Source organism: Hylobates moloch, unplaced genomic scaffold (assembly GCF_009828535.3).
Source record: "Hylobates moloch isolate HMO894 unplaced genomic scaffold, HMol_V3 SCAFFOLD_10, whole genome shotgun sequence".
Taxonomy (NCBI): domain Eukaryota; kingdom Metazoa; phylum Chordata; class Mammalia; order Primates; family Hylobatidae; genus Hylobates; species Hylobates moloch.
In genome coordinates this window covers 52,778,405-52,805,771 of record NW_026652285.1, presented here as the reverse complement: position 1 = coordinate 52,805,771, position 27,367 = coordinate 52,778,405, and the positions used below count along the sequence as shown (strand labels likewise).

The 27,367-nt window shown below is 40.1% G+C and overlaps 1 protein-coding gene across 13 annotated transcripts in view; it reads right to left on the bottom strand.

Moving 5' to 3' along the window:
- Positions 1 to 27,367, bottom strand: part of LOC116475182 (transducin-like enhancer protein 4) — a 150,113-nt gene that overhangs the window by 13,433 nt on the left and 109,313 nt on the right. For 7 of the 13 annotated variants that reach the window (XM_058445014.1, XM_058445015.1, XM_058445013.1 and 4 more), the window contains 7 exons: positions 7,011 to 7,130; positions 5,968 to 6,021; positions 5,007 to 5,159; positions 4,686 to 4,781; positions 3,649 to 3,781; positions 3,112 to 3,305; positions 2,190 to 2,266 (listed from right to left, as the gene is read on the bottom strand). In XM_058445014.1, the coding sequence (XP_058300997.1) occupies positions 2,190 to 2,266; positions 3,112 to 3,305; positions 3,649 to 3,781; positions 4,686 to 4,781; positions 5,007 to 5,159; positions 5,968 to 6,021; positions 7,011 to 7,130 (827 nt within the window). The remainder of the gene's footprint in view (positions 1 to 2,189; positions 2,267 to 3,111; positions 3,306 to 3,648; positions 3,782 to 4,685; positions 4,782 to 5,006; positions 5,160 to 5,967; positions 6,022 to 7,010; positions 7,131 to 27,367) is intronic. The other 6 variants (XM_058445017.1, XM_032164359.2, XM_032164360.2 and 3 more) reach the window with 1 other exon arrangement.

The following is a 27,367-nucleotide window of genomic DNA, read 5'->3' as shown; positions in this document are numbered from 1 at the left end:
CATTTTCCTGGTAAAGTGTCACTTGCTAACTGCAGTAGATGTGACTCTGTCACTCTCATAAACAAAAATTCTCAACAATCCTCAAATCCATTAATCCACCCTAAAGGATCTTAAACATTTAAACATTTTATAAAATCAAAAGTCAAAACTGATGAAGGGAAGTCAGCTCAAGACTCAGAAGCACCACCTGAGTCAGAGCAGCTGTGATTCCACAGTGGTTTAACTGGTCCGAATCCCCTAGCCAAGGTGTTTCCTTAAAGACACTTACGCCCTTTGCCCCTCAAAGCAGCAGCTGAGGCAAGAAGCATCATCTCATTCGCTCTAGTAGTTATGCCGTAGCTCTGGGTACAACTGTTGGTTACCTAAGAAGTAACCGTAAAAAAGGGATAGTACTTCTTCCCTAAAGGAACCCTTCCACTTTCCCCACAAGTTCATATGGAACTTGTAGGTATCTGGGTCGTTATTTGATTAATCGTATAACCTTGTTATTTAGCATTGCTTGAAACAGACCCAACTTTCACCTTCAAATACATCAGAGTTCTTGGTCAATAAGACTTGTCAGTCAGTCAACAACTATTTGCAAAACCCACACAGGTATACAGAATTTTATGGTAATTGATATTTATACCTTCAACTCTTGAGGAACTCTAATTTGTGTTTTCTCCTCTATTAATCAGCCAAATATTTACCAAGCAACTTGGCTATGGAGCCAGCACTGTGTTTGATGCAACAAGGAAGGTTAGGATAGAGTCTGTAGAGAAGTATTAATATGTTACAAAAGGAGAACTGAGATTCGGATTCCTCAGATGGAAAGTAAAGAAAGGGTCTAGATTAGGCAACACTGAAGGGATGTGGGGAGAAGAGGGCATGCAATTAACACCAGGGTGAAAACTAAGTGCCCGAGTGTGTAGTAGTGAATAAACAAGCAATGGGAGGTCTGAGAAGAAAGAGATCAGCAAATATCCATTCCCTGAACAAATCCATACTGTGAGCACCACTATGAACCAGGTACCATTCTAGGCAGTGAGACTACTATAACTGAATAGCAGAAAGTTCTGTTCTGTTTTCATGGAACTTATAGTCAAGAGGGAGAGGCAGATAATAGCTATAAATAAGCATTAAAAAGGTAGTAGAACAGGAAAGAATAGGGAGGAAGGGAGAGAGGGATAATAGGGTTGTCAGGGCAGAACGCTCTGACATAATGGCATCTTAGATAACTAAATGAGACACTAAGCCACAGAAAGTTTTGCAGGAAGAAGGACAGTAAGAACAAAATACCTCAAGGCAGGCAAGCTACCAGGGAAGCCTCTGGGAGAAGGGGCTTCAGCTGCCACTGAGGGTCAGGTCTGGATAGCCCTGGAGACTGGGGAGGCAGCACATATACGGCATGTGTAGTAACAGAGGGGATGCCCACAGAAAGAGTGATGAGAATAAATGCACACACACAGGTGACTAACAAGGCAAGGAGGATCTGCGGAGGAGGCTTCCCAAAGGAGAGGCGAGAGAAAGCAGCCAGCTGGGATTTTAAAGAAAGAGCCAGTGCTACTTTATAGTAAAATCTTTGTTTCTGGGAAGACGAAGCCAATTAGCAGAGACAACTGTAATTAGGTAGTAATAAAAAGGTGCATTAGATTAAAGTATTTGGAATGAGATCCTTTCAGAGAAGGCTAGAACAACTGGTGTGTTGCGTTTTGTCTTTCCTAACTCAAAGAATCTGTGAATACAGAGGCTCCAGATGCCCAGAGCACGGTATAAGAAGCGAACTGAGCAAGTCACCTTTTCTGAAAACAGAACTTAGCATAATAGTGCCCTTATTTCCTTTCAGCCTTTGAAGTTTGGCATGTCTTTTCCCAACATACTCAAATTTTGAACATCCAGGTTTGCACATAATAATCAGACTTTTGGAACAAAGAATTGCCTTGAAATCTGCAATAGATGTAGAGAAGACCTGACTACTGGAGATGTCTCTGCAATTTGTGTTTACAATTAAAGCTCAAAATTTTACACTGCAAAACCCCACTTAATTACTCCTCTTCTTGTGCTAAGAGAAAATGAAAAATACCTTGCAAGGTAAAAAATACAAGTCATGGGAACTCCCCCAACACTGTCTAGTGGTACTCTAAGTCTAAGGGGCCAGCAAGGGACCTGAGTTTGACACACAAGGAGTACAGAGGCAAAAAGGTACTCACGGTTTTCCTCCTGGAATGCCTGTCAGGTTTGGAGGTATTGCTGGCACACGCATGTGATGGTGTGGATCAAATCCCACCTAGAATTTTTCCCAAGCAAACAACACAAATAAGCACAGTTACATTTGACTTGTTTTATCCTTCTCAAAATCTATTCTAAAACCTGGGAGAACAGATCCTTTAAAAATAAGGTTTTAGAGATATATACAGAAGCATTTATTGATGAAATGATAAAATGTTTAGGATTTAATGGTAACATACTTGAGGTGGAACACAGATTAAAAAATTATACTAATGATTATTGAAGCTCACGGTAGAATCAAAGAGTCATTACATTCATTATACTATGTGATCTAATTCTGTAGGTTTGAAATTTCCAAAATTAGTATCATTTTGGAAAATTTAAAATTAGTATTCTTTTTAAAAGAGATACAAAATAAAAAAGCAACTTCCTCACCTTACAAAAGAAAATGGATCTCAAGATTATAATCACATGTAGCTTAACTTATAAATACCCACAGATCTCTAAATACTTTAGATTATATAAATTACATTAAAAAATACATAGGCCAGGCATGGTGACTCATGCCTGTAATCCTAGCAATTTGGGAGGCTGTGGCGGGCAGATCACATGAGGCCAGGAGTTCGAGACTAGACTGGGCAACATGGTGAAACCCTGCCTCTACAGAAAATTTTAAAAATTAGCTAGGCACAGTGGCGCATGCTATAGTCCGAGCTACTTGAGAGGCTGAGGTGGGAGGATCGCTTAAGCCCAGGAGGAGGAGGCTGCAGTGAGCCAAGATCATGCCACTGCACTCCAGCCTGGGTGACAGAGCGAGACCCTGTCTCAATCAATCAAGCAATCAATCAAGCATGACAATCCTCCGTGTGCTAAAATATTATTTTGTGAAGCTCACAAACGCACCACTGGTGATCTCCCATAGGCAGCAGCAGCGGCAGCGGCGGCAGCAGCTGCGCTCATCTGAGGGGAGATGTTGTGGAGCCCAGCGTAGGCCGCTCCGGGGCTGGTCAGCTCTCCGTTCATTCCAGCATGGGGCACAATCCCAAATGGAGTTGGATATGGACAAGGTACTGCCATTGGGGTCCTTAGGCTTGAGGCTGCAAACCAAAATGGATGGAAGAAAAATGAAGAACACAGCAAACAACAGTGAAGACATTTGTAAACATGTCACAAAATAGAATCTATGGTTCAAATGAGCTTATTTTAACGTTCTCAAAAGTCATTCAAGCCTTCAGAGTTCACTCATTCACTTTGTTCTATTGAACACTTACCATGTGCCAGACAAGGTTGGTCCCAGGTGCTCAGTTCAGGTTAAGTAACTTTGTCTAACAGCCATTCAATGCTGGTCACTAGCACTTTTAATGTACTGTACTCTTTAAATTGCTTTAAATTCTTTAAAAACAAGCATAAAAATACAGAAAAAACTTTTTTCTTACTAACCCAAAGGGTCAACTCCTGGTGGTTTTCCAGGTACAGGCCTCAATCCGGGAGTAGAGTTACTGCCTGGGGTGGGCGCATCAGTTCGTGGAGTAGGAGTATTGGACTTTGAAACAGGAGTAGTAGATTTTTCATTCTAACAAGATGAAATGACACGTACCAGCAATTAGAACATGGTTTTAACAATGATGTTAAACAGTAAAAAGGTAAAGAAAAGGAAAGGAGGAAAAGAAATGAAGAGGTTCTTCAGCTTGGGCCTTGATTTTCTTTAATAGAAAAGCTAACAAAGAAACAAAAGAGTTCCTTGAGACAGCAGACCTAATATTTGGGAAGACATAAACTAAAGCTGAATTTAGAGGAGAGTAGCTCATTTCTAGGAAATTGGTCTGAGGCAGATGAGGCTCACAAACCAGGATGTCCTAACTGTGGCCACTTGCTGGTGACTTTGGTAAAGACTGGGGTAACTTTGGGCTCCTGGCAGATTGTTCATGTCACAAGAGGCTTCCTGGTGAACAGGTCACATTAGAAAACAGATCCAAGTTTGAATTGTCATAGAGACTAAGCAGAGAGCAGGTGCCATTAAAAGAATGCCAGAAGGCCAAGAGAAAATAAAATTAAAAAAAAAAAAACCAACAATCTAGCCCCTGTCGCACATATCCCCCCTAATTTGCAGACCAACTGAGGAATTTCCTTTCCTTTAGCTGTGAATTCCAGAGGTTATTAGAAAACTGAATTTGTCTTTTTATTCTTTTTTTTTTTTAATGTTATGTTACAAGGAAATAACTGGTGAGGAAAAAAGACACACCACACAAAATTGCAATTAACTACACAGCCACAGAAGAATAGGGTGTAGGGAGATTATCCTGATGGGTGAGCAGTTCATTTTTGCATTTGTGATTTGTGATGTGAGTCAAGGTAGATTTTTGTAAATGACAGATTACTTTTTAGATAAGAAGGGAAAATTATTGCAGTCATATGTAGCTTGGTAATTCAAACAAAGCTAGCAACAAAATCACATTCAAGCCCCAAACTAAATTTACCATAAACCACAGGCGACAAAACCATCTCTGTAACCCCAATGTGCATTTTTCATCTTCGCTAAGACGTGTTTCACTCAATTTCCCCATATCCCTCTTCTATCCTTGCAAAAAGAATCACAAAATAAACACTCATCACCAACAAGTTAGTAAACTTATTCTGCTCTACATACTTTTGCCAATTAAACTTAAATACTGAACATATATATACACTTGGAACTAAAAGTCCTGTAAAAAATGTGAGAAATATAAAGATAAAAACATCAAATTCAAACATCAAATTGGCAGAGGCCACACTCAGAGAGATGGTAAGGAACTGCTTACAAGGCTAAGTTCTTTGGATTTGGAGGAGGGAGTACTGCTGGAAGATGCAATAGAGGCTGGACTAATCGGGGCATCTTTCTTGAGCAGGCGTGTCTTGTCCAGGCCATTCTCTCTGGGGGAATGTGCTGGGCTCCCTCGAGGGGAAGATGGATCCTACAAAGGAACATCATGGATAGTAATGCAAGCACAGCACATTTATAATGCTGGGGTTGTTGGGTGTGGACATTTCTAGCCAAAAGCATTTAATGCATGCTTAGAAGCACAAATGTGCTAGAACAGATAACAATACTCACTGAAACTACTAACGAAAATATTCAGTATTGAGGGCCCCAAAATTATAGTATTTATAGTACTTATTCAAAACCCAAAGAAAAATCAAAACCCCACCCTTCTGCAAATTGCACATCAGTGAGACCTGCAGGTTGACCAGAGATGTGGTGTGCCTTCACTGCAGTACAGAACGACACTTTACTCTTAATAGAATAAGAACAACGACAAAAAAAAAAAAAGATCAATAACATATAAAATCAGTAGTATATAATTTTTATGTAAATAAAAAGTGGGTCCCTTTAGAAATCAAGAATATGTTTTGGGCTGGGTGCAGTGGCTCACACCTGTAATCCTAGCCCAGGAGTTTGAGCCCAGCCTAGGTAACATAATGAGACCCCATCTCCACAAAAAAATTTAAATATGAGCCAAGCGTGGTGGCACATGCCTGTAGTTCCAGCTACTCGGGAGGCTGAACAGGGAGAATCACTTTAGTGTAGGAGTTCAAGGCTGCAGTGAACTGTGGTCACAGTACTGTACTCTAGCCAGGGCAAGAGAACAAGACCCTGCCTCAAAAAACAACAACAATAACAAAACGATAAACCTCAAGATATTTTGGATACTAATTGTTTGGACAACTAGTCTTTGATATGGCTGGGCAAGAGCAAAAAAATTAAAGTAGCCACAAACATACCTCATTGGAAACGTCAACCACCAAGTTGTCATCACTTTTCTCACCATCACTGTCCTGCATTGACAAGTGAGAAGCATTATCTTCTCCCCCGACAAAATATACCACATTTACCCTAAATAAGTCCAGACTAATTCTTCATATCTTATAAAGATGAGCTGTACCAAACAGTGTTAAATACTTGACAATGTCCTATTTTCTTTAATCCTCATGATGATGCTATGGAGGTGGGTAATATATTTTTCAGATTATGAGACTGATGCACTGCCCACTGCACCAAGAGGGTGACCTGATTACATTTTTCAGTTTACAAAATTGAAGCTGATGGTTGGCTTATTACTCTAGAGTAAAGGCTGCAAACTGACAGGCCCAGGCTAAACCCGGCCTACAGACAGGTGTGGTCTGGTTTGTCGGTATTTTAAAAAACTGCATATTGGGAGGTAAAAATCCAGATTTCCAGCTTTTCATGAGGCCTGCAGCCCTGTAGGACACCAGCAGGGAAGCAGAGCAGGGGCCGCCTGCCTCCACACTGCTTCATCCAGCTTGCTCCCCCATCTCACTCCTGTGACCTGCCCAGCCACTAGAGGAAAATGAGCTTCATTCCAGGCTAGGGATGATCTTGGATGTCTCTCCATGTTTTATTCCACAACATTTGGTATATCCTTCAGCACATGAATCCATCTAGGCATTTAAACACATTTTTTATGATTTTATATTTTTTTCCTTAACAATTCCAGCTAACCACAGAAAATCCAACCACTCTGAAATAAATGGGGAAGCAAATATACACCTATAGAAACAATAATATGGATCATCCAGGTCTTCTGTTAGCTTCCCAATGAAGCATTCTATCCTCACATGCACCTGTACACACACAGGACTTCAGCTAGCCAATGGCTACAGAGCTGTAAATACAATAAATGTTTTTTGTCTCCTAAAGGATATTATCCTGTGTTCCTGTGTTGGCTGGTAATAGTCAAAGGGTAAAATGGCTGCAGATAAAAAGGCAAGCTGGCCTCCCCTAAGGCAAAGGTGAATGAACTTACATAACGAGCTGCAATTTCCTTTTCTTCAGTTTTCTGTTTTTTGCTCTCTGAGGAGTAGTCTGTAGAGTTTCTGTGCTTCTCAGCACCTCGGAAACTGGCTGATGGGGATACCGAAGAGCTCTGGAATTAGAAGGAGAGGAAGCATGGTTGAGAAATTATCATCTATTTAGCCGAGTGATTTTTAAGTCACTGAGACTTTCTTTTCTTTTTGTTCTTTAGTACATACTTGCAAAGCTGTTAAGAGGAGACAGGAGAGAGCGGAGGAGACGAAAGGAAGAAAACAGGGATATAAAGGGAAAGACAAGTAGCAGAAGACAAGGGGGAAAGATAATGGGAAAGAAAGAAAAAGCGAGAAGAGGCAGAGAGATGGGACAGAGGGATGAGAGGAATTAAAAAAGGTGGCAGGAATTAGTGTAAACTCAAAACAGAATGGGTTTGGTTTTACGGATATATTGTACTGTTGAAGTGCCTTCAGAAAATTGGGAAAGGGGCTGGGCATGGTGATTCACACCTGTAATCCCAGTACTTTGGGAGGCCAAGGCGGGCGGATCACAAGGTCAGGAGGCCGAGACCATCCTGGCCAACATGGTGAAACCCTGTCTCCACTAAAAAGACAAAACAAATTAGCTGGGCATGGTGGCGTGCCTGCAGTCCCAGCTACTCAGGAGGCTGAGGCAGGAGAATTGCTTGAACCCGGGAGGCAGATGCTGCAGTGAGCCAAGATGGCGCCACCACACTCCAGCCTGGGCGACAGAGTGAGACTCTGTCTCAAAAAAAAAGAAAGAAAGTTGGGAAAGGAAGCATATATGAGAAAAAAGGGAAGGAGAAAAAGCCGTGTTTTTTTTTTTAAAGTTTGCTGGCTAATGGGAAGCCAGCATTTCAAGCTTCGATAGAGAAACTATAAAGTAGAGCTTTTAAGAGATAATTAGTAAGTCAATGAAAAAAAAAGGGGGAGAAGTAATTTTGGGGGATTTGAGCAACCAAAGATGGCAGTCATGTGACATGCAGGTCATATTTATGAAGTTTTGCTCAGCGCCATATATTAGGGCCTGGAAGATGCAGAGTGGCAGGAAAAACACCACCTGCAAAAATGGGTATTAATTCCTTTCTCACTCCTATAGTTTTCATGAACCCACACCTTTCAATGTCTGGAAACCTAGGAATGTCGAATGCCGCTGGGGCCAGGGAATGGAGAAAGATGCTCCATGCCTCTTGGGACCACACTTAGGCTCAACCTGTATGCTTCACCTCTGCTTTCAAGGAGCTCTCAACTGGAGAAGTCTCCTATGCACACAAGAGACATGGGTGACAAGACCTGAAGCAGAGAATGACTCTATATGTCATGAAGGTCAGGTGGTTATTGGGCACATTTAGATCATATGAGAGCTTAAAATCATGGATGAAGAAGTGAAAAAAGTGCCAATGAAAACTGGAACAATCTTAACAATTGCCTAGTGACTGTGCTTCAGACAGACCAAAGAAAAGATCCAAATGCAGGCGAGGTGGGAGAGCAGGAGCTGAGGGCTGCGCTATCCTGCTGAGTGGTGAATGGCAAAAACCTGAGTAACACAGTCCCTTGGCAGGGCACCAGGGCAGGGCTCCCAAGTGTGAATGACCCTAACCCAGGGTAAGAAAGGGCTGATCTTGGAAAGTACTAGAAAGAATATCTGAAAATCTCTATGGAAAAAAACTTATAGGAAGAACAATCACCACTGGAACATCTCTGTCTGGCATGCAAATCAATTCAGAAAACTGGTCAGGAAAGCTCTTCCTCATTTATAAATTTATTTCATATAAGACTAACTCTTTGAACGGTTTTTTTTTTTTTGCTTTATCTTAGTCTGTTGGTAATAACTGATGTTTATAAAAACATATAACATTTATGAGGGCCTTTTAATTAACTATGAGAGAAAGTGTGTTACCCAGAACTTTTGGGTATACGTTCCATTTTATTTCCACTGAGCCATAATGTCACAATCTCTTTTGTGGCATTTCTGAACTTTCAAAGCAAATTGTTAGAAGATTGATAGTCTTTCTTCATACCTGTGGTGATGGCAACTCTATTACAAGCTCCAAAGGTGTGCAGGTGGGACTTTGGTGGGGGAGAGAAATGGGACCAGTGAGTGGGTGCCCACTGGGAGAGGCTGGGGACCTCTAAATCCTTCCCTGCTGTGCCAGCCCCTCTTGAGGTTTTATATGAATACTCTATCCCTATCAAACATTCAGCCTTAAACTTAGTGGCAGAAAAGACTGCAGGCATTATTCAGTAAGGCTGAAGATTGACACAAAACATTACGAGCCAAACGATTTTTGAAAGTGGACTACTTCTTGACTTTTGTGTATCTCTGCTGAGTTTCCAAACCTCACTCCCAAGCCATGAGACTTGGGTTTCCAAACCTCACTCCCAAGCCATGAGACTTGGGTCAACACTTCTGCTTTGCTTTCACACAACCCAATGCACTCAGTAGGTTTTCATGACCACTGAAACCATGCATGCAATCATCATCTGTGGGTTACTATCTACCATACTTCATGCCTCAATCCAGTTTCTAGTTTTTCCCTCTCCAGTCTATCCACCTCACTTCTGGAATTCATACTTCTCAAAGAGAGGTTCAGCCTGTTTTAACTCCTCTTTTAAAAGGACAGTTTCCTACTGTTCACAGGGGGAAAAAAATTCCAAATTTCTGAGTATGGCTGTTTTCCAAAGTCCTCACTCCACACCCCAATCCAGAGTCCTGGCCTTGTATCCTACACATCAGCACTATGAGCCAGTGTTCCCCTGGGCTCTGTGTATTTTCGTTGCATCTGTAGCCTTTTTTTCTGGCTTATAGCAATGCCTATTTTCTCAAGATCTATCTTTTGAAATCTCCCACTATCCTTAAGAATCAGCTCTAATGTCACCTTTCGAAGCTTCCTCAGATGCTGTCAGGTGGAATTAATCATTCATTCCTCTTTGTTCCCTTAACATTTTGTTCCTCCAATGAGTAAAGCACTCACAATAAATTTATTGCTGTGTTTACAAGGCCACTTCCCACTTCAGGCTGTGGGCTCCCTGAGGGTGGGGGCACCTAGCATCATGAGCAGAAGGGAACTGCCCAGAAATATTTCTCAACACAAATGGCTGAACATCCCCTCTGCACGCTTCAATCTCACTCCAAATCTCTTATGATACATTCCTTTTCTGAGCATCACTAGGATGAACAATTCCTTGGGAGACCATTCACTAGAGTAAGATTTGTGTGGTGGTGCCCTTGGAATTGGTAATAGGGCAATTCAGCCCCTTCCTCACCTTTGCTCCTTTACCTACCTTTAGATGCACTACATCTGGCTAATTTGATATTTTACAAAAAGAAGAAAAATGGAGTATATGTATCTTTTATTAATAATTCTCTGATTCTGCTATATTCTATTGAAAGTTATTTCCACATTGTTTAAGAGGAAAAATTTCTAAACAAAACAATTTCTTAAAAATACTAAAAGGTAATGCCTATTTAGATTAGATTTTATGTTCATTTATTGGCTCATATGTACAACCAAATACTTTATATTTTTCTTAAGCTAGCTGTTTCTGGTTTTGCAGGCAGCGTTGTATTTTTGAATTTGACTGTAGAACAGAGTTACATGTTGGAGTTTCCTGGTAGAATGATAAAGTAGTTAATTATCACTAGCATTTAAAGGTTAAGCTGCACAATAGGCACTGGGGCAGTCAGCAATGTTCTAATAACATAATTACTCTGGAATCAAATTGGACTTGCCACAGACTCTCATCATGAATCTTGTAAGTCCACCATTCTGCCACAGGAATGCCACTTGGATCTTTGCTAGGCATGTGAATAAGAGGAATTAAATAAATACCGATAAAGTCATGTTTTTACTAGAAAAGCTTTTTATTTTATTATTTTTTATTACTCTATTATTATTTTAAAAGCTCAATTTAGATATTTCTCAAGTTTACTACGTAAGAAACTGAAGCTGCATTGTGACTCTATAAATCTACAAATTTAGAAGGATTAAACACAAGTCTTTCTCACTACAGTTTTGAGTGTGTGTGTGTGTGTGTATGTGTGTGTGTATCTCAGCAAATCTGTTATGATTGGAGAGTCACAGTCACAAGCAATGGCTGATCCAGAGAAATCAAAATACCCTGAATGTGAATGTTTAGTAAAGCTCTGGATTTTAAAAGTAAACACTTACGCTGGGATATTTAAAAAGAACAGGGTAGATCTGTTTAAGAAAAAGAGCAGGAAAACAAGGAGAAACCAAGAAAAAATAATAAAGGATTAAAAGACTTATTACATGGAAACCCCAATTGCTTTGGTAGCAAAAGGTAAGCTTTAAAAAGCTATAATCAGGTTCTAATTCCACTGTGAGAAGATTCTAGTTCCTAGTTTAAAGACCAACCCAGACTTTACTAAGGCTGTTGACCAAGTCAGATGGAAAACTGACACCTCCAGCAACTTGAAAGGGATGGCCCCACCCCTCCACCTTTACTCCTCTGCCACTTCAAGATCAAAGATGACAATGTATGAGAAAGACTTCTATAAAGTAACTCCCCCCTCCAAAAGAAGATGCTGTTGTTATAATTAGCTAATTTTAATAACAGGGAGCACAGATTTTAATAGCAGGCAAGAGCATCTCTCTGGAGTCAGACTGCCTGGTGTGAGTCTAGAGTCTTCACTTAATAGCTGTGTAGCCATAAGGGATGTTGCTTAGTCTCAGCCTCTCTTTAGTCTGGGGTAACAACACACCATTCTCAGCCCCACAGGGCTGCTTTGAGGACCAAGAAAAATAATCCACATAAAGTACAATGCGCAGTACCAGGCACATAGCCTAGCCCCTCAACAGTGCAACTTAGTCCTATCACTGTATACTGGACTCCAGTTGATTCTACTTACTTTAGAGATTGGGATGGTGACCTAGTGTGGATCTTCTATTTTAACCCTTATGTTAGGTCTTTTCTAGACATTTGTGTAGGACTTCCCCCAGCATAGATATTCTGATGCCCCATAATTGTAGGGTTTTAATATGCTACTATTCACCAAAACTTTTCTCCTTTCAACAATCATGATAAGGTTTTGGTTCAATACTGCACAGAGGCAAGACTGCAAATACCATCTCCACCATGGACTTTCTAATTTGATTTCAAATGCACACCATGCCAATTTTGCTTTCCATTCACATAGGTGCAGTGCTTAGACGTCCCTACCCATAGAAGATAACAACCAGAAAGAACATGCTAAAGGTCGCATGGACAACCATGGTCAAGCAGCCTAAAACTCATTCGTTATGGCTTGTTTGTTCATCAGCTATGGCCTTCAAAAATACTATCCACATGGTACAAAAGGGTAAATCAGTTTTCAAACAGATAAATGGGATAATGAGGAGTCAGAAGACACCATTAAAATCTGTCAAGGGTAATTGCAAGTCCTGGTTTGCCCTTTCTACGCCTGTTGTCCAGACTCCCCTTCACTCTCAAAAACGGCCAAGTTTAGACGATAAATTATAGTTACTCTAACTGTAGTTCAGTCACTATAGGAATTCTCAAACATTAATCAGAGTCAGGGATGATTCAAGTTGAGTTTGTTTTTGGTGATGGGGACGGGGGTGGGGGCACAGAGACAGAAAGCTGAGGAAGGCCCCTGTAGATCCTTTACTGATGCCATAACCAAAGTTCTCAATCATATTATCCTCTGCAACCCCTTAGAAAAGCAAAAGACCCATGTCAAAAATAAAAATGAACACTGGTGACTCTATAGTCATGAATCATCCAAAGAGTTCATCATGTTCACCAGACCACAAAGCACTGTATTTCTGTATTTTAGAACTACTTTAAGTAAGTTTGGAAAGTAATATCCTGAATAAACCTATGTACATCAAACCGTTGTACCATAACCCAGCTGGTTTCTGCTTGGATTTCATTGTACAGAATTACACAAAATATTTATTTTCCCATTCATTGCGCTCTTTATAACTGATAAAACATTTTAACATATTATTATCTCATTTACCGGGAAACCACCAGGATATATATATATATATATATAGAGAGAGAGAGAGAGAGAGAGAGAGAGAGAGGAAATAATCTTCAATTGGGAAAAAGTAAATATAAAACCTTTAAAATGAAAATTATTTGGTCAAAATGCAAAAGTCTCACATACTAACACATAACACATGTAAATTTATGTAAATTAACTTAAAATTTATAGCATGCTGGTGGTAAAAAACTTGAATATAGTAGAGCTCTGACTGAGCCAGTCACTGGTGTCAGTTTACTGCTCATCACAGTAAGAGGTTTTTTTTTTTTAATAACCTGCTTGATTAAGGAAGTCATTAAAAGCACAATCTGTATAAAACTCACAGAACTTGCTTTTTTCAAATTAACATAAATCAAAACTCACCTTCAAAAATGACTGGGACTTTCTAAAGACCCGCCCTTGTTAAAAGAAGATTTAATATAATCTCCATATGAAGTAATGAGTCTATCCTTAACAAATGTTTCACCTTCTATAACATGTCATGAACAATATATTCTTTAAAATGTTCTATTGTTTTTGTCTCTGCTTCTCTCCTGGTAAGAGAAACCCGGATCAAGGTAAATTTCTTTTGCAGGTAATCAAAATATTATCAAACCAGAGGAACCAACAGTCAGAAGAATAACTGAGAAGAGAGGCAGTGTCTACAATGGTCATGCTATAGGTATAAAAGTCAGACAGCCTTGGGTTCAAGACCAGGCTGTAACACTTGCTATGTGACCTTGGGAAAATTAATGAACCTCTTTAAGTTTCCATTTCTCCAGTAGGTAAGATGAGGGTGTTTGCAGCACTTCCTTGTAAGTTGCCATAAGTATAAAGAATTCAACCTAGCATCTAGTACTAGTAAGCCCCCATAGACAGCTATTCCCTTTTGGCAAATGTGGAAACAACTGCATATTTTCTGTCTACTTATGGACTCATTCAACAAGGATTCAACCCATTAAGTACAGAAACACATGAAATGTTCTTGAATAAAATATTAATACACACCTTGAAGAATGAAATATACACCTTGTTTTTCAGTAGGGCTCCTTGAGTCAAAATACTTAGGATACAAAAGTATTACATATTTTTTTCTTCATGTGTAGTAGAAAATACAGCACTTCAATATTAACTCATTCATGATCTGTTTTCATGGCCTCAGCATTATGTATTGCTTGGTCAGTATAAAATGCTCTAATAATTTATAAGGTATCAATAAAATTGATTTTAAATTAGAACATTATCTTAATGTCCTCTCGGGGGTTTCTTCACTATTGCTTCCTCTTCCTGGAATAAAGCTGTTGGCTCCACCCTAGAAATTTCATTAAACACAGTTACTTTAGCTGATAAAATGAGCTGCTGGGACATGATGCTTTGATGCCAAAGACACAGGGTTGATTCTGATGTAGGGAGCTTACTCGCCCTCTCTTGAAAGCTAGTCTGCATGTGGTGCAAGTGTTGGGCCACACAAGGAAGCAAGTAGACGAATGAGTTGGAACAAGTATAACCCCTCACTACTGATGGAGAGAAGAATCCAAAGTACAAGCCAAATTAATCAAGTAATCCCTTTCCTGATCCTTAGAGATGGCATGGTATTAACAGTCTACCAGAAATTGTAATAAAAATTGCCAAGTGCACATAACTTTGTATTGCGTTCATCGTTTAAACTACCTATCACCCCCAAAGTCATTTCACACCTTTTAATCCAATGGACCTCCTCAAAGTTTGCAAAGCCTAACATTTCTGCATCCATTTGTTCTCCAGCAAGAATTCTCTGCTCTCCTTAATACAAATTCTACAAATCTTGTATGGCAACTCTGTAAATTACAGTCACATGCACTGGCCACTTTCTTCTGGAATTATTTTTTTCAGTATATGACCTGTAAAACATATCCTAAACCACTCATTCACCTACTGCTTTATAACCAATGTTACTAAGTCTCACTGGCAAATCTCATGTGGTACATGAGTTTGACTGCCCTAAAAACAAAAGTGGAGAGGGTTGGCAAAAATCTCTTTCCTGGATGTTCATGGAAGGTGCACTGGCTTTATACCTATTCCTGCACTGTGCTCTGTTTTTGAATGAAAGTATCAACACAATCATAACAGCTGCTTTGACAAAGCTGAAGTAGGGTAGCAGCTCAGAGAAATAAGTTATTAAGCTTTAGGACTTGGCAAGCTGTATCTTAATGGACCAGAATCTTCATTTTAGTAACTATTAACATTTATTAGAAAAGAAAGTCTTTTCATGTTGCTATTTTTTTTTCCAGTAAACTGCTTTAATCTATTTGAAAGGCTAAACTTTTTTTTCCAAAGAGTGTTAATTCCACAGATTCTCATATATATTCTTAGGTATTCTGTATGCAAATATACTCTATACAATGTCTGGGGGTAATACGACAGGAACAAAGAAAGAAATGACAATATATCAATTTAAAGGAAGGCTGCCTAATAAGTTTTAAGGTCGCGAATCAGGAACTCCTGGTCTTCTTCATATCACCACAAAATGGCTAAACAGTTTTCAATTATCGCTTAACCGATTGGCAAGTTATTCTTTAGAATGGCGCTGATAAACAGAATATAATGTGAATCTCCTATGTATTTTACACTTTTTGGATAGTCAGATTTTTTTAAATGTATAACAGTAAAATTAATTTTGGTCATCTATTTAATCCAATACTTCAAAAAATACCATGTCAATACACATATTAATGTGAAAATTATGCGACATTTTACATTCTTTTTTTAGTACTAAGTGTTCAAAATCTGATGTGCATTTTATACTGACGACAGTACACCTCAATTTGGACTGGCCACATTGCTGCTGCTGAAAAGCCACATGTGGCTTGTGGTTACCATGTCAGACAACACAGGTCTAAAAGTTCTCAGAGTCACAACAGAAATCAACACCCATTAAGACAAACATCTCACACTTGATATAAGTAGCAGGTGTCATCTAGCTCCTGCCCACATTCTCCAATCTGATCTGAAAATTTCCTTCTCAGAGCACCAGACAACCCAAACGTTTTTATCCTTCAGAGCCTTTGTGCAGACTTCTGCCAAGAACTCTCTTTCCCAGCCTGAGTGGCTAGCATCTTTTCATCTTTTATGTTTCAGCTTAAATGTCACGTCTTTGGAAAGGTCTTATCTGTAATGCTATCCAAGGAGCTCCCTCCAGCCAATCTCTAACACACTCCCTTGTGTGCTTCCTTCCCAGCACTGTGGCTGTGGCTACTCTTTTGATTATTTATCTCATCTACTTGACTAGAAGTTCCATGAAGGCAAGGACCACGCCCGTTTCGATCACCACGAAAATCCAGTACTTCAGTGTTTTAATTGACAGCTGCTGAACAAATGAATGGGCACAAAACTTGGTTCTGCTCATGTATGCTTCATGTTACCATATTATGTTCATTATATTAAGATAGGAGATTATGCATTCCTAAAGGTCATGCACTATTGTGTCTTATTTCTTTGTATCCTCAGTGCTTAATATAATGCCTGTAATACAAGAACAGTGGTGTGTGTGTGTGTGTGTGTGTGTGTGTGTGTGTGTGTGTGTGTGAGAGAGATATGCATGTGTAGGCACACCAAAAGAGGGAGGCAGCCTTCAAAAACAGTAATTTTGAAAGTAATAGGGTGACAAGATAATTTTCAGAACTATGTTGAAAAGACAGTTAAAGCTGGTGCCTTTTCACTGCTGCTCTCCTCACCAATCAAGGATGCAGGCCCCTCCCCCAAGGTCAGTGCCCAGTCCTGGCCTTTGGGTGGGCATGCAATGAAAATTCATTGTTGGATAAATGTATGAAGGCCACCTTTTTAAAAATGTAATAGAAATTAATCTTTCCTATAAGAGAGAAAATTTTCAACAGGTTATCCCTTTCCTTGTCTCTCATCACACACTCCTCAGCTGTCTGTGACCACAGGGAAACAAATCTTACTTAAGTCTGACCATTGAAAAGACAGGATTTAAGGGAATCCTGCCTGACAGACCCAAGGAAGAATGCAGGCATCAGCAGTTTTTCCGTGCTGCTCATTTAGAGAATAGTGACCCTGGGGAGCTCCTTGAAATGTTTATCCCCCAAGGAGGTATGTGGTAAAAGGAAAAACATCCTTAGTCCTCCCCCCTGCTTTTTTTTTTTTTTTCTGGGTAGTAAGTCACCACACACAGATGATGAAAGAAAAAGCCAAATATAAGGCAGACAGGTATAATACTTGTTTTTTAAGGAAGAGGTTTACATTGGTTGATATTTAATTCATAGATGACTACCTGGTGCTTTATGTAAATTTTTACTATATAAAGCAACATAAAGCATTATTAGTATCAGTTGTGACTGATAGTAACTTCTGTATGCTGAGGAATGAAAACAAATGAGACACAGATATTTAAGAGATACAATTTCAGTTCATTCTACAGAAATGATTTCGAGCTTTCACATAACAAGATCTAAAGACGCAGGAGACTTTGAGGAAACATAAAAAACACTGGAAGAACAGGTTGATTCACCAAGCATGTGCCAAAATTACTCTGGTCTAACCAGACAAGTGCACTCCACTAACCAGTGCTGAAATGTTGAAAGGTAAGTCAAGTTGTGATCTAATCTCTCACCCTCCCCCAGCAAAAGATCACAGATCAGAGAGCTAAATTATAAGTGACTGATGAAAAATATCTTAGCCCCATTCTACTTGCCATTTCAGACAATTGTGAGTCCTGGTGTATCGCTCCTGCTTCTCTGACCTTTCCCTCTGCCTCTTCCTCCTTCCATTTGCTTCTCTCTTTTCCGTTCTCCATACACCCCCCTCCGCCCTTGCCCTGCCAGCAATACCTCTGTCAATACTCTGTCTTGCTGGTGGCACTGTGGGCTAAAGAGGTTGTTGACCCTTATTCTAACATGTCCTTTTAGGTTAATTACTTTTGTATACTCGGTGTACCCGGTGACATTTAATCACTACAGCGCTACTCAGTAAACAGAAATGAATGGAACCAACTGCTATTTGGCATCAAGCTAAATGGTGCAGTAATAGCAGCATGCTGAAAATGGACTGCAAGAAAATACTCTCACTCACCACACAGAGAAATGAGGTGAATGCCATTCGATCAATCACTATTTTATTAAAAAGAAAGAATGCTGGCTCAGTGATGCGCTTTTATTATTTAATACTAAATATGGCTTGAAGGACATGATGTACTTTTTAATGCAAGGACAATTCATAAGTGTTTGCTGAACAAATGAAGGAAGATTAAAATAACTCAAAGCAGAGGTACAACTTTTGTGGTCGAGTTTGTCTTTCTCTTTCCATGCATGCACATGTGTGACATGTGTGCATGCATGTCCCACCGCAGGACAGCTCTCTGCTAACACAGCCAACATTCTGCTATCTGGTAAGTCGTATGGTTTGTAAACTTCCACGGTATAGTAATCGAAATGCAGAAGATCCCACAACCTAATATGTATAGGCAAGTACCCAGGAGCATGGGATTAAATAAATGTCATGTCACAGACATTTGAGCCACTGACAACATTTCTAAAACAGATACCCACTGACCTTCCTCCACTGAGAACAGAGAGTAGATTATTAGCAGCCTTGACAGGGCCAGCTAGACCACAGAGGTTGGGTGGGGGAGATTCTGCCTAAGGGTTTTCAATGCTAGCAGGTAGATGGAAAAATGAGTCTTTACCCCTCTATCTGAAGAATAACAACGACTTCACAAGCAGAGATTCATGTTGTAATACCAGAAGAATCCTGCGACATAAGTTGAATAGCTATTCTGTGTTGGTAATGTTTTAGACATTGGAAACACAACAGTGAGAAAGGCACCAGCTTTATAGCCAGCACTGAGATCAGAGAGTAGAGTCTAAAGGGAAGGGAAGGGAATACACATGCACTCAATGAGGTTTCAATCCTCAGCTCCAACATTTATCAACTGTGTGACTCCTAGCAAGTTAACCCCTTGGGGCTTTAATTGTCATACCTGTAAAACGGAGATAAGGATATTTCACCTACAGGATTGTCACTGCTATAGTCTGAATATGTGTGTCCCATCAAAAGTCATATGCTGAAACCTAACCCCTGAGGGGATGGTATTTGGAGGTTGTGCCTTTAAGAAGTGATTGGGTCAGGAGGGTAGAGCCTCAGGAATAAGATTAGCACCCTTATAAAATAGGGCTAGAGAAGCTTCTCTGCCCCTTTCACCATGTAAGGACAGCGAGAAGGCATAATCTATGAATCAGGCACTCATCAAGCATCTAATAGAGGCTCCTTGTTTTTAGACTTCCCAGCCCCAGAACTGTGAGAAATACATTTCTATTTAAGCTACCCAGTTTATGGTAGTTTATCATAGCACCCCAAACAAACTAAGATAGTCATGACAATTAAATGAGATAACTACATGAAGTGGAGGCATACCGCCCTTCCTTTCATGTTTGTTTCTGGAATCTGTCCTAAAAGGCAATGGCCAAGTCTCTGCCAGCAAACCAATCTGGGTAGCAGGAGGCCTGGAGAGCTGCTGTGAATGTCTCCTCTAAGCCTTTGAAAGAGGGTAATGGACACTTTTTCAAGCCTCAGGACTCTGGGGAAAAGCCACTCCACTTTTCCACAGTCAAAATTTCATACAGCACATTCTGAAGTCTGGGTATCTTCCTGCCCTCTTGGATTGGTGTTCTCTTCAGAAGTCGTGCTCTTCCTCCAACTTGCAGAATGCATGTCAAATGTGCCTTCTAGGGCAACCTTGAGTTACAATGCTAAGTGACGACTAGGTTTTGCACCCTTGACTTCACTGGAATTTGACAAATAACTCTAAAGTGCTCTAAAGTGAGTGGGGCCTCAAAACTAACATGGGGGAGGGGGGCATGCAGACATATAATCCCTTATCAATAACAAAGCACGAGGGTTATTGAGTCCCCCCTATTTGCCAGGCATTCTGCTGGGCCCTAAGACACTTAGAAATACAATTAAGAGGGTGAATGGGGACCTTGTTCTCACAGAGTACTGGTTCTAGTTAAGGGACATTAAAAATCAAGTAAAACAAGCTGCTAATAACATTAATAAAAAATAAAATAAATGCAAATGGCAACGTGTTACAAAGAACATAAGATGCCGAGACTGAGAATAACTAGCAGCCAGGTGGTCAGGAAAGGCTTCTGCAAAAAGATGACATTCTGGCTGACACCTGAAGCAAAAGCTGGAGCCAACCCTGCTGACAGCCAGAAGACTGTTCTAAAAAGAGGGAATAACACATGCATAGCTCTTAAGAAGAGGAAAGCTGGCAGTGGCACTGGAGCACACAGGAGGACTGGGTGCTGACGTGGAGGGAGCAGGTGGGAGAGCACAGAGGGGTGATGCTGGGAGAAAGGGGGTCCAGAGTGTGCAGGCCCAGCACACAGTGAGGTGTGTGTTTTATTCTAAGGGCCACTGGAGGGGACTGTTGAGATGACACATATATCCTAAAAATCATTCAGAGAGGAGGCTGGAATCACAGTAAGAATTTTTAAAGCCCTTAAAGAACAGAAAAGATTACATTGCCTACCTCCATCCTTTGCAATTAAAAACAACACTAAGTGTCCAATATAAACCTTCCGTGTATGCTAACATTAAATAGTAGAATTCTGGTTTCAAAATTCTGAATCAGATCATCAAAGCTGAGCTTTTACCACTTTTGCTGCCCCTACTTTACTCATGCTGGTTGGTGTGGGCTAAAGTGGATCTGGCAGGTAACAGAGCCTTGGAGGGGAAACAGGGGGCCAGTAAGGAGCTGTTGCTGTGGTCCAGGGGGAAATGCTGGTGGTTTAGACTGGAGGGCTGGGCTACTGGGGAAGGGGGAAGAAGATGAATCTGAGATGTTAGGGCATAAATGAGTGACTCGCTTCACACAAATGTGTGTTTCTATGTGAATACAAAATTAGAATGGAATCAAGTTTGTCAATATAATGATGCCATCTTCACGCATTTGCAATAAGATACAGGTTCTTAGTTTAAAAACGGCAGGAATCACCAGGCATGGTGGTTCATGCCTGTAATCTCATTGCTTTGGGAGGCTGAGGCAGGCGGACTGCTTGAGTCCAAGAGTTCGAGACCAGACTGGGCAGCGTGGCGAAACCCTGTCTCTATAGAAAATACAAAAAAAAAAAAAAAAAAAAAAAAAAAGCAGGAGTGGTGGCACATTCCTATAGTCCCAACTACCTTGTGGGAGGGTTAAAGTGGGAAGATCTCGAGCCTGGGAGGCTGCAGTGGGCAGAGATGGTGCCATTGCACTCCAGCCTGAGTGAGAGTGAGATCCTGTCTCAAAATTTGAAAAAAGAAAAGAAAAGAAAAAAAAAAAAGCAGGAGTCTTAGGTACTCTAAAAGAATATTCCTATCCTTAGGGGAATCAAGGGACTGCAAGATACGTGTGAACAGCATCCTCCAGGTTTATCAAAGAAGGTGAAAAACAACTAGGAACTTCATAACTACTGATCTAATCAACCAGAATTAAATTTCCACAAAGTGGTACCCAGTACTTAAGACAGATGTTAAAGAATAAATTCTGATCCTTACTCAAAAAACTTAGATAAAAGTTAAGCCATATTTATGTGACCAAGAGAAAACTGAATTAAAAGAGCATAATGAGGCATTAGTAAGAAATGACGCTTCAGGTTTACGAAGAGGTGAAATTTACCCACTGACACTTCCTATGGGAGGGGTAGACCTGGAACTGCTTGGGAAGAATAAGCATTACTAGGACCCAAATCTGCACTGAGGCTATTTCAAGCATGTGCATGTGAGGTGGCTAGGCTTAGACTAAGTCTGGAAAGAAAGAGGGGAAGAGCAAGGTATAGAGCAACAAGGACCCCCAAAAGGAGTCTTATAATCTGGGATGGGGTCATGGTTGGAATGAGACAAATCAGCAAGGAGTAAATAATTCAAAGGACTGAGCAGTGGTTCTAAGGTCTGGCAGGGGAACAGAATCACCTGTGGAGCTTTCAAAACGCCCCATCTGGACCCCACCCCAGAACAATTAAATCAGACTCTCTCCAGAGAGGGTAGGCTTAAGTGAGTGGCCTGGATACAGACAATCTTAAAAGCTCCCAGGTGATTCTAAAGTTGACAACCTCTGACCTAAGGCATATTCAGATAATCAACAAGCCACTGTGATTGCTATCAATTACCACTCCTAATCAACTAGACCTGCTTACCTATCAGCACAAGTCACCTTCATCCTTTCTGACGGCACAATTAGCTCAGCAACAAATCCCAGACTTTCTTTCCCTGCAGCCAATCATGTCAGGATGAACCATATTTCAAAACCACAGTTGGGAGAGAGAAAAAACACAATCATAACCATGTCATAAGATGAGGCAAGATGATCTTTATCCATTTCTGAATACTGAATGCAGTGCTTCCATGCTTGACTCTACAATGCTGACAAAGTGATGCATTTTGAGTGCCATAATTAAAACAATAATCTCAATAAAGTGGGCATTATGAGATAATTGCCCATCCTCAGGTATTAAGCAAACTGTGGTAAAAGCCAAGGATACTCATCGCCAAGGTCAATTACAATAATTGCTTATTTGAATTACATTATTGCTATTGTAAACCCTGCCTGATTAAGGAAAAAAAAAAAACCCAATAAAAATTGATGTAACACATACCACAGGGAAATGACCTGAGAAGGAGTTCTTGTTCTACTACTGGTCATTTAAGAATTCTTATCAACTTTGCAAAGCCTCCACTTACATATGCCCTATGCCTTTAAACATACCCACAAACACACACACAGTTCCTTGGTTTTGCAATCTGAATTCGTCAAGGAAATATGCCTATGAGAAATTAAAGTGGCTTACAAGAGCAACATATGGAAACATATAGGAAAATGGAGTAGTGAGTGGTCAAGCTAATAATAAAATTAGAGGGTAGAGAAATGCATTACTCTGTGAGTTCATTCGTTTTTCATCAATACATTACAGAAGAGGTCATCACTGCCTTTTGCAGAAACTGAGTCTCTCAGTTATGCTGGTTTATAGCTTGGGGGAGGATATGTTGTCCTCCACATGCCACTGTCAGCTTGTCTAGATTAACACTCAGGCAGCTCAGGTAACCAATGGTCAACCAGAAAAACTCTGATGATGAGATGGAAGAAAACAGAATTTTTGACCTTCCTTCAGCTAATTGGAAAGTATTTGGCAATCGAAGAGTATAAAACTTCTTTTTAAGTTGTGATTAAACATCGAGGCTTTGATGTTTTATACGGCATTCTTCCCCACAATTAACTTCATTAGTGCAGTTAATTAGTGGGGAAGAATATCATATAAAACATCAAAGCCTCGGTGTTTAGTGTCACCATCAGTTCAGCTAAACAGTAATAAAGAAATAATTTCTTAAAACACATTTATGCATGCTCAGCACTTCTCTTTACAAGTTTAAAGTGTATGATAGGAACATTTTTAAAAATATCCAAAGATGCTATCCATACTGCAATCCAACTGCACTGACAGCAACAAGACACCATTTAATGTAGTATAATTAAGTACCCAAGAATGCCACATAAAGCAAAAGAATTGAGACATTTAATCAGTTATGAGGACTGTTAAAAATCTACCATTACTGTGAAATGAAGGAATGGCAGACACACAGGGGAAACAGTCACAAAAACTATGTAACCTGAAGGCTAATTCTAATTAAGCATTAGATAGTGGGTTTTCAGTCTTTTGGGGGTTGAAGGGGAGAAGGCCAAGCTATAAAATAAGAACTGCAGATGGCAGGTCCTTATAAGCACTATTGGACAGCACCAAGTATACTGTGACCTTTCCTTTGGTACACAGTGTGCAGAGATGGTGAGACTATTAAAATGTGAAGACCAGCAAGGTGGGCCTTCTCAATGTGGAACAAGGGAAGGAAGTTCTCATCTTTAGGTGGAGGGACCAGAGAAATCATCTAGCCCCTTGCTATTCAAAAAAGTGTGGTCCACTGTCCAACAGCATCTCCTGAGGGCTTGTTAGAAATGCTGAATCCCAGCCTCACTCCCAGACCTACTGAATCGTGTGCTTTTAACACTCATTAAAAATTTGAGAAGCACTTGTCTATCTCAACCTCTTCACTTTGAACAGGAGGAAACTTGAATCCTAGGGGATGAAGTAACTCATGCAAGGTCACAAAGGGCTGATAGCTGAAGACAGGCCTCTGATTTTAAAGACTGCCTCTTATAGGAGGCTCAGCAAATTACACTTGTGTATTGTGAAAAGAAACCAGCCTGTACAAAGAGCAGTAAGGCAACATCAAGAAAAGAGGGCAGGGAAGGGGCCAAGGAATGACAAGGGACTTGCTTCATTCAGGTTGACAATTCTGGATTCAAATATATTTGATGTAGGCTGAGAACTCTATCAAACATGTAAGAAGTGAAAACTACTTAAGTTCTATAAAAATGAAAGACGAGGAAAAAAGAATGTTACAATATTTTATTTTGTTTTGTTTCCTGAAAAGATTAGAGAAGGAAAAGATCTCCATTTGAGAGATATTTTTGAAGGGAGAGACAAGGAAGAAAATTCGGCACCCATGGGGCCACCACATATGACCACACAGGATATAGATGCTACAACTCCAGGAAACACCAGAACATCGTAGATTCATGTGAATTGCGCTTCTGCATAACTTGTACGTAGCCATGGCAACACTAACCCAAGCCCATGAGCATCACCCACGGCTGGATCCAAGGGCAATTAGGATTTGGGAGAGAAGAAGAATGTAGGCTACATAAACGCAAACTGAGGCAATACTGTCATTATTGTTAATCTATAATTAACGTGTGTCTTCCCAGTGAAATGTGAGCTGCATGTGGGCAGAAATTTACTCAGGGTTTTCACCACAGTATCCCCAAAGCCTAAGTGCAGTGTCTGCACCTGACTAGATGATACCAAATGACAAAATTTTAAAAGCTTTTAACATGTAGAGTTCTGGGGCTTATTAAATGTAGATGCTCACTGGATTTAGCATCAGACAGCAAGTACTTCACTGATGATGAAACACAACTGACAGATAAACTTCGCTCTTGGGAGCCATTATTAGCTTCCTGGGGCTGCCACAACAAACCACCACAAACTAGGTGGCTTAAAGCAACAGACATTTATTTCTTGCGGTTCTGGAGCCTGCAAGTCTGAAATCAAGGCATTGGCAGGACCATGCTCCCTCCAAAGGCTCCAGGGAAGAATGCTTCTTTGCCTCTTCCAGCTTCTGGTGGTTGCTGGCAATCCTTGGCATTCCTCGGTTTGTGGCAGCACAACTCCAGTCTTTCCTCTTTGCTTTCTCATGGCCTTCCTTTCTGTGCCTCCTCTGTATCGTCACACCTCTCTTTCCTTATAAGGACATGACTCACTGGATGCAGGGCCAACTTTATTCCCGGATGACCTCATCTTAACTCAATGACATCTGCCAAGACCCTATTTCTAAATAAAGTCACAGTCACAGGTACCGGGGATCAGAATTTTATTACATCTTTTTGAGACACAATTCAACCCGGAAGAGAAACCAACATTACAGATGTTTCGATATTTAGAAACCGGTTGGTTCAAAGCTTTTAAAAAAGTTTTAAAAAGATTAATATGCCTAAATAATGTGACTGATATATAAACTTTCTAAATTACAGTCATCCTTAGGTATCCATGGGGGTTTGGTTCCAGGACACTCCTCCCTCTCCCCTGCAGATACCAAAATCAGAGGGCACACAAGTCCCTGATATAAAATGATATAGTATCTGCATATAACCTAGACACATCCTCCTGTATATTTTAAATCATCTCTAGTTTATAATGCCTATTTATAGTATTACTTATAATACCTCTTTATAATATCTAAATCATCTCTATTATTTATAATACAATGTAAATGCTGTATAAATAGTTGTTACACTATATTTTTTATTTGAACTTTTCATTGTATTTTTTTTCCAAATACTTTCAACCTGTGGTTAGTTGAATCTGAGGATGTGGAACCAAGGAATATAGAGGGCCATCTGTACTTGGGAGTCAATTTGTGAAATCAGTAATGTCTCAATTATGAAGTTACTTCTGACGTGAAAATACCTTTTGGGTAAGTAATAAGCAAACTCAAGACATTTTTAATTCAAGCCAAAGTAGCTAAAAAACAAAAATCATGCACTCTTACATACTAATATTCTGCCAAGTAGTTAAGTGTGATAAGTGATGTTCAGACATATGACCTTCTGTTCAATCCAAATGAGTTATCTTAGGTATTTTGTGATGACTATTCTTGTGATTTAAGTACCTCATAATAAAATCCATGTTTCGTTTTGCTTTAGGAAAGGCTTGTATAATCCCCCTAGAGTAGTATTCTGATGAACACTCTTAAATTATATAATGCACCAGGTTCATTTCTGTTGCTACAATCACTTTCAAAGAAGATGGTTATAATACATTATCATTACAGCTATACAATCCAAGCTGAATTTTCCTTGGCTGAATTCCTAACATTTTAATGCTGAAATTGATCTGTTTTAAAAACATCATGTGAGGGGTTTTTAAATACCATACATGCCCAAGCTCTTTATTTTAAATGCTTTAGAAATGAGCTTGCATAAACAGAAAAAAAAAAAAATCTCTTCTCTAATCTAGCATTAAGCATATTTTAAAGAACAACGGGCATGTTTTCAAACTATTGCAGTATACAAATTACCCAGCAGGAATGAGGATAACAATGCTTCTTATATGGGTTTAGAACCCAGAGAAAGCTGACATTTCATCAAAGTTGTCTTGGAGACAATACTCTTTGTGTTATTTCAAACACAAGAGGTATGTATTTGGGTGTGGGCTATTTCTTGTGAAGCAGTCAGATGGTAAGGCTGCCAAGGTTCTAGTGCAGCGATGAGAAATGAGAAGGGAAGCACTGAAATTACCAAGCCGTTCACATGCACATGGGCCCAACCATGATGCATGTGCCAGGCTACAAGCCAGTCACCACTTGGGCAGACTTTCCTTTACTTCTAAAACTACTGTGTTAGACTGACTGCAATAGTGGCTGCAATTTTTCACACCTCCCTGTATCCACATTTGGTAAGGCTCTGTCACTGATGCTAGACTCAGCCATATGACTTGCTTTGGCCAATGGCACAGTAGCACACATGATGCAAAGAGAGGCTCTCCTAGACTCTGCACTAGTGCCAAAAGAACAAGCCTTGGCTAGCCTGCTAGAGGGATACCATAGATACATGAGGGAGAGCCAGGTCAGTTGAGCTGAAGATGTTCTAGACCAGTGGTCTCCAATCTTTTTGGCACCGAGGAATGGTTTCATGGAAGACAATTTTTCCATGGACGCAGGTGGGGTGGCGGTAGTGGTTTGGTTTTGGGATGAAAC